At 35.8% G+C, this 15,747-nt stretch overlaps 1 protein-coding gene across 1 annotated transcript in view; it reads right to left on the reverse strand.

The window, feature by feature from the left end:
- NCAM2 (neural cell adhesion molecule 2) overlaps window positions 1-15,747 on the reverse strand; it is a 245,780-nt gene that overhangs the window by 88,114 nt on the left and 141,919 nt on the right. Inside the window, exons 7-8 of the mRNA XM_071755255.1 lie at window positions 11,007-11,167; window positions 2,756-2,901 (exon numbers count right to left, since the gene is read on the reverse strand). Of these exons, the coding sequence (XP_071611356.1) occupies window positions 2,756-2,901; window positions 11,007-11,167 (307 nt within the window). The remainder of the gene's footprint in view (window positions 1-2,755; window positions 2,902-11,006; window positions 11,168-15,747) is intronic.

Raw genomic sequence — 15,747 nt, forward strand, 5'->3', positions numbered from 1 at the left:
ACTCATGTATTTATGGGTTACAGAGCTATAAAAGGATTATAGAGGTCATCTGAAGAGACTTCTTGAAAAACTTTCCATTTAAACTTTCAAGAACAGTCAGAAGGAGGGGGAAGACCCTTTTGTTTCAAATTCTCAATCAGAGAGGTACCACACACTGTGTGGTAGGTTGTTCCAAAGGCTAACTGATAAAAAGAGAGAGGAAAAGACTCCTTTGCTTCTGGTTTGAACTCACCTCACATCAAGTTTAAAATTTCACACTCCTGATGTACTGAAAAATCCTTTGCCAAAACTTTATTTTCCTAAGAGATAATTCTAGACTTCATACTCATTAACATTATCCATCTTAAGCCCAGCAGTGTTATTTATTTGATCTTTGATTTTGGTGCATATTTTCCATTCTTTTGGACACAACAATTTCAAAACTCAGAAAAGCCTATGTCCTGATCTATTTGAAAAAATGTATTTTGAATCAATGCAGGCTAAGAATTCTCACATTCAGCTTTTTTCCTGATCCACACAATGTATTCTTGCAAAACAAGAATAACATGCTTGAGGAGCTACATATTTAAAGCATATTTTAAAACTATGACCAATGTTTCCTGTGTTTTTTAATTATTATTAGCAGGCTAATAATATAGTTGGAGCCACTCTTCCACGTTCTACGGAAAGAAGTCATGCTGTAAGTATATTTTTAGTTAAAATGCTTTAAAACTCATAAAAAATTTGAAAGATCAATTCATTTAATGTAGATGATTTTTATGTTTACAGAAGCATCTCTGGTGATTGGACATCACTTGAAAATTTGTCACATAGATGTAATAATTTCAATTTAAGAATCTTAAAATGCCTCTCTGCATTTTCTTGAGTTCACCCTTTCCTTTTTCTGTGTGCAGAATACTGCTCTATTATTCACCAATTATTCAATAATTTAATCACAGCCAGTTTTTTTCCTCTAATCTCCTAATCTGGTAGGAAAGCACAAGCCCAGGGTTTGGCACTCTACAGCTGGAGAACCACAGAGCATATACAGCAGCATGTTTTATAGCTCAAGAACATACACAGTGTTTCAGAGCATTTATTCACCATACAGCAAAAACCCTTCTTCCAGGAGCAATACACATTGAGCTCTTTCATTGTCAAGAACAAGCAGAAACCATGTAGCTGCATTTATTCTCATTCTTTTTGTTTCCAGATTCAGTATACCAGCACACTAGTAGAAACTGAATATAGGTTTTAATTTGGTTGTCAGTATTATTCAGTTGAACCACAGTTCAGAAAATGCTATAGTAACACATCTAGACAGTTTAATAATCTGCAGTTTGAATTAAGAATGTAATATTGTTCTACATAAGCCCTGAATAAATTTCAGGTTTCAACTGTACCAACGCTTCTCAGCTTGTTTCCATGATTTGCTTCAGTTTTCAATTTCTGATATAACAAGGTTATTTTAGGAACATTCCAGAAAAAGATGAAATGCTACGTTTGTAACCTTTGAACCAAGTATAGTCTTTGTGAGTCAGAAAGATGACCTTTGACTTGAAATATTTAAGGCAGAGAGAAATTCTTTGGGTTCTTTATAATGCACAACTATTAGAAAAAATATGACATAAATATGATGGTTATGTTGCTCCAAAATGGAAATCACACAGGCAAATGATAGACAAAGCCTCACATAAGCTGCTTCAATTTGAGGAAAGGCCAAATGGCAGACTAGACCAAATTAAACATTCTCCTTCAAAACACAAGTCATGGAAGTACATAATTCCTAAATATACAGCAATTCCCTACTAACTGACTTGTAATCTTCCTAATTCCCTCAGTGGCATGATTGTTTTATAAGTTTGTCAACTGTTTGTTTAATCAACAGCTATGAATATGCAAACATCTGCAAGAAGATTGTTTTGCTGTTTGATTATCTGGAGTAAAAATTCTGCATTAGCCAGCCACAAAGATGGTATCTCATACTTTAGCCACCACAAAGAAATTCTCTAGCTTATGTAAGGAAATTAAGAATACTTGTTTACATAGAAAAAGACAATTGTTTAAAAGAAAAGAAAAAGAGCTCTATAGAAACAGCCTGCTACCTGCATGGTTAGGAATAACATTACACTGTCCCCTTTTGTTTTCACTTTTCTATCTAATTACAGCTCTTGTTCCCACAGTTAGAGACTTTCTTCATTGCCATACTGTAATCTTTGTATACTAAATTTACTTTTGTAATAAAACATGAAAATGGGAAAACAAAATGTCAAATAGGCTCTATTTTAAGTCATAGTCTACTTGCTCTGTTTGAAGAATAATATAGGAAAAATAGGAAAATATTCCATCAGAAGTGTGAAATGAAGAAACCTAAATTATTCATGATGATTTAATTATAGATTTCAAAAAGCATTTTGAGAAATACTGGACAGAGTCCAAATATAGTCAAGGTCTATGGGCAAGGCAGTATGATCAAGACAAAATGGAAACCCTTAATGGGAATTATGTGTGAAAATTGAGGCCTGATGAGATGAATTACCTTCCAGCACTTTTTTTTCTTTGTTTTTCACTTGTTTGCTTGGTTTTGTGGTGGTTTTGTTTGGTTTGGTTTTGTTTTTAATTTACAATCTTTATGGCTTTCTTAATACCTCGGAAAGTAGTTATTCCTTCCACTTCCAGAGGAATTTAGAACTAATGTCTCTTTTATTTTCTGCTCACAAAAAGATTAGCCACACAATAAATATTTAGACATTTTATATATAAAAGGCTCATTTACCTTATCACCTTCAGAGAAGGTTATTCCATCGATGGCCCTTTTCCAAGTAATCTCTGGCATGGGTTCTCCTTCTGCTTCACAGATGAGGGTGACTTTCCCATTCTCAAATGTGGTTTCATTTTTAAGTTGCACTATTTGAGGCTGTACTGTAAAAAATACAAGTTACATTACTCATCCTGCAAAGAAAACCATGTCAAAAATCTATATTTTAATTATTTTCTCTTTCCCATAAAGGAGATTCACGTTTTTCACTTCAGATTAACAAATGTTTAACATTACCACCTATAAGAGAAACCACCTTTTCTGACTTCCAAGTTACACAACAACCATTTCTGTATGTCTGACTATCTGGACTCAGCAGAGCTGACACCTCAAGGCTGTCTGCTTCCTCCCTGGGATAGTGTGGGATAGGTCCAGGCTGATGGGGCCTCTGCCCTGAGGCTGTGCTCATGTGTGTGAGATTCCAACCAGTAGAATATTTGTTGCCTCAAAAGACAATTTTAAAGTGAATTAAGTTGTCTGGAAGGGAAATAGCTAGCAGTAGGACTGGCACTTTGAAGGAGATAAGGACTAATAAGCCAGGTGGAGATCCCCTTCAGGTGAGCCTGTCTTCTATGGCCCTCTCCATGTGGCAATAGGACCACCTGGGAGGCACTTCAATGACCCTCATGATGGTGGTGGTGAGGACACCTTGACTGACAAGCTGGGTGGAGGTTCCCTCAGCTGGGCCAGTTGCCAACCCCCTGAATTGAATGGGACACCTGGTCACCTGCTGATAAGGGGCAACTGATTGACTTATGCTAATGACATCTCTCCTCCTGGGGAGGCAAGCTGGAAATATGAGTTTCCTCTCTTCCTAGGGGCCAACAAAGGAGCAGCAACAAACAGGGGAAATTTGGGGGTGTATAAGCAAGACTGAGGTCCCCATTTTGTCCTTCACCAACATCAGACCCTGTCCAGGATCAGAATGCCATCTTGATCAAGAAACTCTTACCAGACATTGCTAGACCCATGATGGTGACTTTCTCCTTTATTCTTTTCTTTCTTTCCCACTTTCTTACTCTTTCCTTTCCCACCTCTTTCTTTCTGTCTCTCTCTCTTTTCCTTGTATCTTCTCCTTTTTCTCTCTGTCTTTTGCCTCACAACATATTTGCAATACCTTAAATGGGGTTATATTACTTTTATTGTTTTAATTGTCAAATAAATCTTCATGCTTCTACCCAACCCTTGGTAGTTGGACTTTTCTTCTCATGGACCCAAAAATTTTAAGTTATCTTGAACTGTAACAATGTGTTTTGCTCCTGACTGTTCCTCAGGGACCAGTGAGCCCTCACTGCTCTCTGGCACTTCAAGAATGAAGCAAAGATTCAATAACTGAACAATAATCCTGCATCTGGGCAGAAATACCTTCATACACCAGAGCAGGATGGGTGCTGAATGACTATAATGCTGCTCTGCAAAGAGAGTCCAGTGGATCTTGGTGGACATGTAGTTGACCACGAGCCAGAAATCCATCCTTGAGTAGAGAAGGCTCCAAGGATCTTAGTTATGTGTATAAACATCTATTAGATAGAGCTGGAATCTTATCAGTGGTGCTCAGTGACAGGACAAGAGGCAATGGGCACAATTTGAAGCACAAGAGGAAAAACCTTTCATAGTGGGTGAGGTACTAAGCAGCAGAACAAGCTTCCCAGGAGACTGTGGAGTCTCCTTACTTGAGGATGTTCAAAATGGTCCTGGGACACCTTCTGTGGTTGATTCTGCTCTGAGCAAAAGGTTGGAATAAATGGCCTCCAGAGGTGCCTTCCTGCCTCAGGAGAACTTTGGTTTTATGCTAATCTATGTTTGTCTGCAAACACAAATCATTCAGCAAAAAATAAAGAATTATTCTTGGACTTTGATCCAATAAAGCAATATCCAACTGCTTTATACAAATTACTGAATTTAACAAAATCCCCTGATAACAATATCCCCTGATATTGTACTGGCATTAACACTATTAAGAACTAAAAAGTCCTCTGATGAAAAGCTATTAATCCTTACCAAGTAAGGTGGTAGTAAGATACCTTAAAAGATTCCAGATTGTTTGCATTCCTCAAATCATTTCACACAGTAGCCACAAGAACACAGCAAGTACAATTCTCAGACTGTATTGTACCTTATCACTTACAAATGCAATATAATTTCTGGATAAATATGAAGACTTTTATTTAGAAGACTTATCTGTACCATATCATACAAGAATTCTGTTGTAGAACTATGCATATCCTATGTTCTCTTCCATAACATTCAAGGATCTTCATAAAAAATGTTTTGCTCCTATAGATTCACTCATTTATAATGATTAATAAGTTTTTTTCTGAACCTATCCACTTTACACATCAAATAAGACTCTCATACCACTGGAAAAAATAGTACGTAATAATGTAATAAGAATATGGCTCAAAATGTTCATACTCAAAAGCAGTGAATTAAGTTTACATGAGCAAACTAAATTTTACCAGCTCTTAACATTGACTTTGTCAACATTAGTGTCACTTTTCACTATACTTTCCATGTGCTTTTGTTTTTGAAGAAATACTAGTATGGTTTATACTACATGAACCAGAAAATAAACTGACAGGTAACACATTGGAGTTGCTAAAGCGCATGCTGTGTAGAAGAGTAATGTTGGGTTATGTTAGTGAAGCCAAAGGGGAAAGAGAATCATTCAGGTTGGAAGGGACTCTAGGAGGTCATCTTCACTGCCCTCCTCCTCAACGCAAGGGTCAGCAGACCCTATTCAGACCAGATTGCTCAGGGAATTGTTGAGCACAGTCTTGAAAAATGCCAAGAACAGAGACTGCGTAGCTTTTCTCAGCAGCCTTGTTGTAGTGACCAGCTGTTCTCATGGTAAACAATGTTTTATTTATAACTAGTCTCCTTTTTAATTTTATGACTGCTCTTTCGTTTATTACCATTGTCTTAGAGATGCTGTGCTCAGCATCATCAATAAAAATAAAATTAAAATATAAATAAATAAAAAAAGTAAAGCCATGTTTAGACTCATTACATCCATTTCCACTATATCATTTGTGGTCTCACTTCTCATTCCTTACCTGCAAACTCCTTCTGTTGCTTGGCTACTGTTTGTTTACCCTTTATGATTACAAATAATCTACTGTGTGTTTATTCCATAGATATGAAAAGCAAGTAATATTTTACCTATCAAAGCACTAAACTAATATCCTGCTTCATTAAGATATAATCTGTGGTAAGTGATATCATTTGGAGAAATAAAATACCCTGATAAGCTCCTGAAATGTCAACTGGCTCCAGCTTTATTGTATGCAGTAGAAGGTAGTAAGCAGAGCATCAGGACATTATTTTTGGCTAAGAAAAGCTGAAACTCTCCTCAGTGGTGTAACAAGCCACAAAAGAACTACAAAAAAAGGAAGTTGAAATAAAAGATAATCTGAGTTTCTAGGTTTGTTATTAGTTGCTCAGAACAGATTCCTCTGAAAAGGCACACAATTTATTGAATTGACAGAATTCATATCTTTGACAGGAGATTCATCAGACTTGGGAAGCAATGCATATACAAAGCTTGAGATAGTTCGGATTATATCTCATCAACAGACCTGCTTGAAACATCACTAAAAGAAACATGGATTTACCAGTGAGAGGATAGTATATGTCTGGATCTCTGCCTGATAGGATCTCATGATTACTCTGACACTCTTAGGCTATCTTCGTGCACAGCCACATTTGAATCAGGCAGCAAAACTGCAACCCAGTCCTCCTGGAAACTGCTGGTACAACTCCAGTTTTGTAAACAAGCTGGAGACCAAAGAAATATCTAAGATTATCTGAAACTTTATTCCAGTCATAATAAGGATTTGCACACACACACCAGTGTGAAGTGCTGACTTGATTTATTGCATGACAAACCTGAGTCTTTGTACATGTTAAAACAGTATTACTACTTTGCACTCAAAGGGATTTAAGACTTCTGTCCTGAGAAAACTGGCATCACTGCCTCTACAGACTGCATAATTTTTATTTTAAAGAATAGATGTGTTCCAAAGAGGTAAGGATGTAAGAAGGAGGAAGAAATAATACAAGAAATGTATGAACTACTGATACATTTTCAACTGGTGAATTTCACTTTTTTGCAGTTCAGTTGGTAGGTACACACTTCATAATACCTGGGATGAGCAGGCAAAACTCCACATACAGATTCATGCAAATCCTTTTCTAAGTCTAGCAATGAACTTATTTTAAATAAAGAGGTTCCATGTATGTATTGAATAGTATCTTAGGCAAAAAGAGAATAAAACAAAACCATACATTAATCTATTTACTTAGCTTATTAACTAGGTGCACTTCAGGCACTAGAAATGTAAAAAGAAGGCAGTCACTGAGCCTTAAAATAACACAAAAATTTAGGCAGCCTCTGGTGCCAGTCTCATCACAGACTCACTTCAGTCTCTCCAGTTCAAAGATGCATGGTTTTTGCAGGCCTAAATTAACTTATATGTTTTCCATTTTAACATTTGGAGCATAACTAAGAGGGATAAGGCAAGAGATTTCCATTAGATTTCCTCTCATCTGCCTAATTACAGGAAAGAAATTAATAGCAGCATATACTTTTCTCAGTAACCAATAAAAGTTCCGTTGAACACAGCTGCAAAAGCCTTCTTGCTATACAGGATTCATATTATACTTGAAGACATTCTGAAAATAAAAATATGATATGCTTAAACCATATAAGAATCATAAAAGGTCTTTTTTAGTGACTTGTGGTATTTTTTCCTCATTTGATTTTCATGAAACGATTGTCAGAAACTACTAAAATGCCAATTAAAAAAATTTATAAGTTCAGATTATCCCATCATTCATTATGTAGGCAAAACACCTATACTCTCGAGAATTTCAGAGGACAGAAACCTCAACTATTTATGCATCATTGAATGGTATCACCAAATATTTGAGTGATAAAGGAGTGGAAATAAGCAGCTAAAGAAGATAAAAAAATAAGATGTAAAAAATATCTTCTGAATATAAGCATTAGTCTTACAAAACATTAATGTGTCTTTAATCAAAGTTAATCAGTTAGGCTGATTAGGTTTTTTTTTTTGGTTTTTTTCTTTTTCCCTTTAAATCACAGACTTACCTTGGTTGGAAAAGACCCTCAAGATCACTGAGTCCAACCATTAACCTTACACTGACAAGTCCTTAACTGAACCATACCCCTAAGTAATATGTTTAAACAAGTCTTAAATACCTTCAGGGGTGGTAATTTCACCACCACCCAGTTCTGATGTCTGATAACCCTTTCAATGAAGAAATGCTTCCTAATATCCACTCTAAACCTACTTGAGGCCATTACTTCTTGTCCTAATACATGTAACTTTATTGAACAAATAAACTCCCACCTCTTTCAGCCTCCTTTACAGTGGTTTCAGAGGTCTCTCCTCAGCCTCCTTTTCTCTAGGCTAAACGACCCCAGCTCCCTCAACCACTCCTTGAAAAACATCCTCCAAATCCTTCATCAGCTTCATTGAGTCCTTCATTGAGAAATGCTATAATGTTGCTCTTGGGTTTGTTGCATTATGGTTACATTACTGCCATTACAAGTTTCAATCCTACCAGAGCCCTGCTGTAATGGAAACAGTCATTATTTCAAGGATTTGGCACTGTATATTGAAACTAAAGATAGTAGGAATGTGAAATAAACAAGCTAACAGAGTGGGGGAAATGTCATTTGGTAACTCATTTTAACATAGACTGGATGTTTATATATTATTTATCTATAGTAATCAACCGTCTGCCTTGCCATTTCCAGGTTATATTTTTTTAATACATTAAGGGCAAAGTAGAATGCATTGTTGGTTATGTATATGACTGTAAATTTAGCCTGTGTGAAAGAGATAAAAGAAGAATAAAGTTCTGTGTAGGGAAAAATACAATTCTGTTCCACGTTTTCATGGTTTCATAGAGGTAAACTTTGTAAAGGCAGTATTAGACTAAAATATCACTGAACTTGAGAAATTACAAACAAGGTAAGAGGCTTAATTTATGACACTCTTCCCTAAGGTCAAACTAACACCACATAGCTTGTTATAATCTAATTGAAATACATCCAGCAGTAAAGCACATGGGAAAAATAACTCTCAATATACATATTCAATGATGCATTCTAAATTAGCTATAACCACTCAGGAAAGAGACCTGGCAGACAGTGTAGAGTTGTATGGAAACAGGAGATCAGTAGTGGTGGAGAGACAGAACAGCAGAGGGTGAGAGATCACAGTAGCAGCAGCAGCACTGTGATGCTGAACAGGCACCTTCTCCCTATGACAGGAATCCTATGTGTGCCATTTTTGTCTTGCCATTTCACAGACAGAGGATTATAAGCAGACAGGTACAGGAATGTGTGGTTCATACTCAATGGTTTCCACAGTAGGAGAAAATTATATAGACATTTGATGTAAAGAACATGCAGAATTATTCCTCACATCTTATCTTAGAATGAGAATTTTAAGCCACAGAAATGAACAGGCTCTATACAGGCTTCAAATTTACCCCAAGAAATTTTTTTTTTTTTTTTTTTTTTTTTTTTTTTTTTTTTTTTTTTTTGTGCACATGATTAATTTTTTTAGGAGTTTAGGGTGTCATGGAAACAAAAAGGATGTGTAGGTTCAGGAAGGATTAAACAGACTCCTTATATATATTAAATGATTTGGATTTACCTTTCCAGGAAGTCTCCAGAACATTGGCCACTGAAAGACGAAATGCTGTACTACAGAAAATACTCAGTCTGGTATCTCCCTTTCCCTGTTCCTTACATTAGAAAGTTACCTTGTCCTTGGCAAATAAAACTAAACAAATTTCAGCCACGCTTAAAATTACTCAAAATGCACACAAAATTATTTCTGTCTGAAACGTCCCTAAACTCATGTAAAATTTAGCAAATCTTTTCTATTCATTCAGGTATTTTCATATTTATTTATTTATTTTGGAAATACAGTTGAATAAAATGTTTTGGCTTTCCATGAAAATCTTTAAGATGCTGTATATTTTGAAGGTGTGAGGAAATATAAAGCTGTATTTCATCATCCTTCCTTTGAGGAGTAACTAAGAATAACTTTCAAACTCCTGAGAACAACAAAGTAAACCAATAGTTGGGCAACCCATCTGGAGTATGAAAGACTGGATACACACCACGAAGGGCTCTGAAGAGCTTCCCAAACAGGAAAGACAGTGGAAGGCACACAGACACAAATAACTTTTTCATGGTTGACACCACGGATCAGCCTCAGGCTCCCAGATCCAATATGACCACATTACCCAGCCCAACAGGTTGGCTCTTTCAGTGAAACTTACTGGATTAGCCTCCTATGTTTGTTCTTTTTCACTTCATATAAATTACTATTCATTTTAAAATTTAATTTCCCAAGGTTCTAAGTATATAGTTTAGCTGTCAAAATACAAATGGTCTTTCTACTCCAAGCTATAGTTAATGTAAAAAAACCCACCACATTACTTTTTTGTAGGTTTTTCATAAGTAAGCTACAGTCTTGATCCTGCACAATGATCCTGATGGGGTTTTCTATGTTCTCAGAGATACTTGCTTTCACTAGGTTATAGTTACACAAGACTTTAAAGAAATTAGTAGTTCTATGTAAAGGAGAGAATCGTGAACATAGATTGGGTGGTAGAACACAGAAAGAGAGAGTTTTTATGTTATTACTTTCAGCCTTTGACACTCCTATCAGACAATTTTGTGATTACATCTGCAATCATGTACTTTAAAAAAGAAAAGACAAAACAAATTAAAACCTAAAAAAACCCGAACAAAAAAGCAGGAAAACCTGGTGTTTCCTCATTTAAAAATCTGGTTCTTAGAAGCTGAAATAACCAGTTTTTCACTCCCTTTCAGAATTTTCACCTTTTTCTGCTCTTGGTTTTCTTGCAAGCAGCCAACTTGTAAAGGAAAATCAGAGTGAATTAACAATTTAACGCTTGTCTCTACTGTATCTGAATAATAGAAAAGCAAACTCTGAAGACAGCCTTTTCAAAATTAAATTTAGGTATAAAGGTTAGAGTAGCCAACAGGAAGGAAAAAGCTGCAGTATTATACATTGTATGTTTCATCAGAAGACACATTTCAGGAATACTGTTCCCATGAAAACTGTCAATTACAATCTCAGTTCCTTATTGTTTACATTTAAAAAAAGAAGAATGGAACACACTATGTAGTACTTACCAAAAACTTGAAGGAATGTCTGTTTTTTATCAGTTCCTGCTTTGTTTTTAGCATTACAGATATAAGGACCTGTATCAATATTTTTAATGTCTTTTATTGTTAGTTCTGTATTTCTTCCTCTTAGCATATATTTCTCATTTTCTTCAATAAGTTTACCATTCCTAAAAAATAAAAATTATGTATAATCAACTAGCAGGTTCCAAAGTCTGAAACATCATGCTATGGAAAAATTAGTATGTTTAAAATGAACTTTGAGCAAAGAGACTGCTAAAATGCTACCTTCAGAAATGCATTAACTCCTGTGGCATAAATTGAGTGTGTGTATTAAAGGGAGTTAATTTTAGCATGGCAAAAATTGTTCTGCAGGATCACAGTGTTTTTTCACAAGAATATTGAAAATCCTAGACACAAGCAAAGCATTCTGGACTACATTTGGATGTTCAGTACCCCAGCTTCACACTTTTATTGTAGGTTTCTGAAACACATTAAAAATACTAGAATATCTTTATTATTAATGTTCAGTATCAACTTAATGTTGGAAAAATGCTTGTAAATAGAACTCTTACCACTTACACTCAAGGAAGGACAGAGCAAATTGGTTAGATGAATATATATATACTTGTACGTGAGAAACATTCAAGAGGGTATTTTCAAAGTGTAAGCATTGCAGTTCACATTAGTAAAAATGTACCAACTTATAAAAAATATTTTAAATTACTTACACGTAGACTCTGTTGGCACATAAAGAAACCTTCCAAATTACTTCCTCTCAGTTCTTGTTGGCTAGCCACAACTTAGTAATCAGGCATATTGCCAGATTTTAGAATGTGTTCTGACCAGATGGTACAGAAATAATAAAACCTGTGAACAATTCTGAGGGTTGCCCAATTCTTTACCAATTCATTTGAGCACCTTGGCATACACACCATTACCAAAACAGCTTATTTTTCGAGAGTGCAACCCTAATTTTTTAAAATTTCTTCTCATTCTGCCTTGTTTGCTGTAGGCTTCTTTTGTTCTTATTTATGTGAGATTATTAACAGACCTTTCTCATAAACACCTATATAAAAGTTGCTTGATTTTCATAAGTATTGATAATTCTGTTAACAATGCTAATTTCTTGAAAACTAGTCATTTTTAAAATGAAACCAATATGCATAACTGAAATATTCTATATGCCTAGTTAAGGAACATCTAGATTTATTCCAACATTTGAGCAACAATGATTTCTACTTTTCTTCAGCTCACGTAATGCTGGTAACTAAAAAAATTAAGTATTTTCTAAAATAATATTTTTCCTAAAAGCAAAAATACTGCTTCTTTCTTGGGAATATTGACATGCATTAACATGTTGGAATATAGATAGCTTGCATTTTAGCAACACATTTGTAAATAGCCTCAGTTCTCTTATCTGACCACTTTAAGACATTATTGTGATATTCCTTTATCTGCTTTCCAAAATAAATGTTAGAAATTTTGTTTTTGCAGAACAGAAAATGTCTAATTTTCCACATAGGTGGTCACACAAAAAAATCTAGTGGTTTCTGTGAGGAGACAAAAGTCTATGTTCAAGGCCAGAATTACTTTCCAAATGCCTGTTGTCAAATGCAATTTCTAAGCACAAATGAGATTATGAGCATTTCCCTGCACTCTCTAAGAAATAAGAAAGATTCAAACTGATGCTGATATTGAAAAACAGAAAAAACCATGAATAATACATTAAACACAGATTATTTATTTTGTTAGATGCTTCTAAGTCCTGTCAGTAAAGATAAGTGGATTGATCCAGAAAAATTTTACTAATGTCCATTATCTCCATAGATGTAAACAATCATAGTGTTTTTAATAGGACCATTCACATGAATAAGGATTTCCAGTTCATGACCTGTACATTTGGATCTTTGTCTTTCAACCCTGGCTAATTTAATTCTATTAGACTATTCCATCTCTACTTTACACTAATGTATTATCAGTTCCAATAGGTATATTAGTTAAGTCATGAAAGAATTGAGATTTTCTTGGTACATGAAATCTTAGAAGTATATATGTATATTAAACAGAGCAGCAACTAAACCTTGTTGACCTTTTTGACGAGGTATTTAAAACTGATTTTGTAGTAAACTAAAGAATTTTTTTCAGAAATCTTGACACATTAGTTCAGATACCTCCAATTTAAATTTATAATTTTAAACATTATCAGTACATGGAAATTAAAAAAGGTCAACATAAATAGTTAAAGGTTTACCACATCAGGTAGTGTCTTAAAGAGTTTAAAGCTTGATACTACTGTTTTATTTAGCATAAGGTTTAGGGTCAACATGGAGGTATATATAGGCCACCTCAATGCTACTGTCATATGATTTTTAAAATACTGCCATTTTTCAAACCCTAAGTGAAGTTGACCTGTTAAATCAACCCATTGTAAACAGAAAAGGAAACAAAAGAAAAGAAAATCAAGATAATATCTTTAATGGACTAAATCAGTAGATTGTAAGGAAGGTTAAGACTACACAATGACAGATCCAAGATATGCAGGCCTTGCTAAAGAAACTTCAATGGAGAGAATGAGATATTTCTAGGTGTCACAGCACATTTAAATGGCAACAAGGACATGAGAACACTAAACTGCATATAAAACAGGTCCTTAATTTTGATGAACCATTTTCACAGGGATGGATGTATTTTCTATACAATATAATGAAAATATCTTTTGTAGAATGGAATAGAAATAATTTCCATCCTTTTTTTAAAAAGCTTTGCCTCAGTTCTCCAGATTGTTCAGTATACTTTTGAACGTTTTACAGGAAAACTTTATTGTCTGTTATCATAGTCTGCATCTCTCTGGACTCTTTTCCTTAGCATAGTTATATATTCAGGAAACAGACTTCCATTAAGTCACTTTATTGCACATGCCCATTTTACAAATGATTAACTTGAGGCAAATCAAATAAAATGACTGAACTCACAGAGATAAATGGTACAGTTGGGAATAAAACTGAACACGACTCCTATGGCTTGCTGTAACCAAAGGTTATATGCCTTCCAAAACCATCTTACTGAAAATTCAAGATGTATTTTCACTTTTTTTTCCCCTTTTTTTTTAAAGAAACACTGACATAAAATTGAGCTTACTATCAACTTGCATTCAGTTTTTAAGATTTCATTCTTGAACAACATCCAGCCTTCCTGGACCCCTCTGTCCTTTAGCACTGCCTCCCAAGTCACTCTCTCAATCAGTTTCCTGAACAGGCCTGCAGGCCTGTCTGCAGTCTATGGTGGGGGTTTTTCCTAACCCTACTCCTTGCTTTACCTGGGATTGAGAAATTGACTATTTAGTGGGTGCTAAAACCAAGATGGCCCCCGACCACTATGTCCCCCACCAGTCCTTCCCTGTTTGTGAACAGGAGATGTAGTGAGGCACCTCCTCTGGCAGGCTCACTTACCAGCTGTGTCAGGAAGTTCTCTTCCACACACTCGAGGAGCCTCCCAGTCTGTCTCCTCTCTCCTACATTACACTTCCAGCAGAAGTCTGGTAGGTTGAAGTCCCCCACCAGAACAAGAGCCAGTGATTGTGAAACCTCTGCCAGCTTCTTGCAGAATGTCTCATCTGCCTCCTTATCCTGGCTGAGCAGTCTATAAAAGACACCCAATAGGATATCCTCCTTATTTGCCTTCCCCCTCATCCTTACCCATAGACACTCAACTTTATCATTACTATCATCAAGCTCCGTGCAATCAAAACACTCCTTAACATACAGAGTTACCTCACTGCCTCTCCTTCTCTGCCCACCCTTCCTGAAGAGCTTATAGCCATCCACTGCAGCATTCCAGTCATGAGATGTCCCACCATGTGTCAGTGATGGTGACTGCATCATAGCATAGTGTGTCCTGACACACAATGGCTGCAAGCTCCTCCTGTTCATTCCCCATGCTGTGTGCATTGGTGTAGATGCACTTCAGCTGGGCTATCACTTTCACCCCCAGCACCTCCATGCCACCCTGAGGCTCATCTCTAGTGGGCCTGGTTTTACCCCATCCACCCTTCAAACCTAGTTTAAAGCCCTCTTGATGAACCCTGCCAACTCCTGTCCAAAAATCCTTTTTCTTCTCGTGGATAATTCTGTTCCATCCCATGCCAGCAGGTCTAGTGCCATGTAAACATCCGCATGATCAAAGAACCCAAAATTTAACCTACGGCATCAGCCATTAAGCCACCTGTTGATCGAGTGTGCTTTCCTACTCCTTTCACCATTCCTTACCAGTGAAGGAATTGAGGAAAACACCACCTACACTCCTGAACCCTCAACCATTCAGCACAGCACCCTGAAGTCCGTAAAATACTAAAATATTGAGGAAAAAAAAATACTAAAATACTAAAAATACTAAAACATTGAGGAAAAGGATGACTTTAAACAGAGATATCTGCAAATTGTGGAAATCCATATATTCTTTCTTAAAAATAAAAGCAATAATATTGGCCATTTAAAATATCAGTTTTCAGACAGCTCTTAAGAATTTTAGTCCAATAAGGAAAAATATTGTAAAAAATTTTTCAGTGACATTAAACATTCAAAATATTCAATATTATTTTGTATGCATTATCAGTTCTTTGGCAGCAATATGGACAGTAGAATTGAGTGCACCCTCTGTAAGGTTGCTGAAGACACCAAACTCTGTGGTGCAGCCAACACGCTGGAGGGAAGGGAGTCCACCCAGAGGGACCTTCACAGGCTTGAGATGT

The sequence above is a fragment of the Heliangelus exortis genome, chromosome 1, assembly GCF_036169615.1.
Source record: "Heliangelus exortis chromosome 1, bHelExo1.hap1, whole genome shotgun sequence".
Taxonomy (NCBI): domain Eukaryota; kingdom Metazoa; phylum Chordata; class Aves; order Apodiformes; family Trochilidae; genus Heliangelus; species Heliangelus exortis.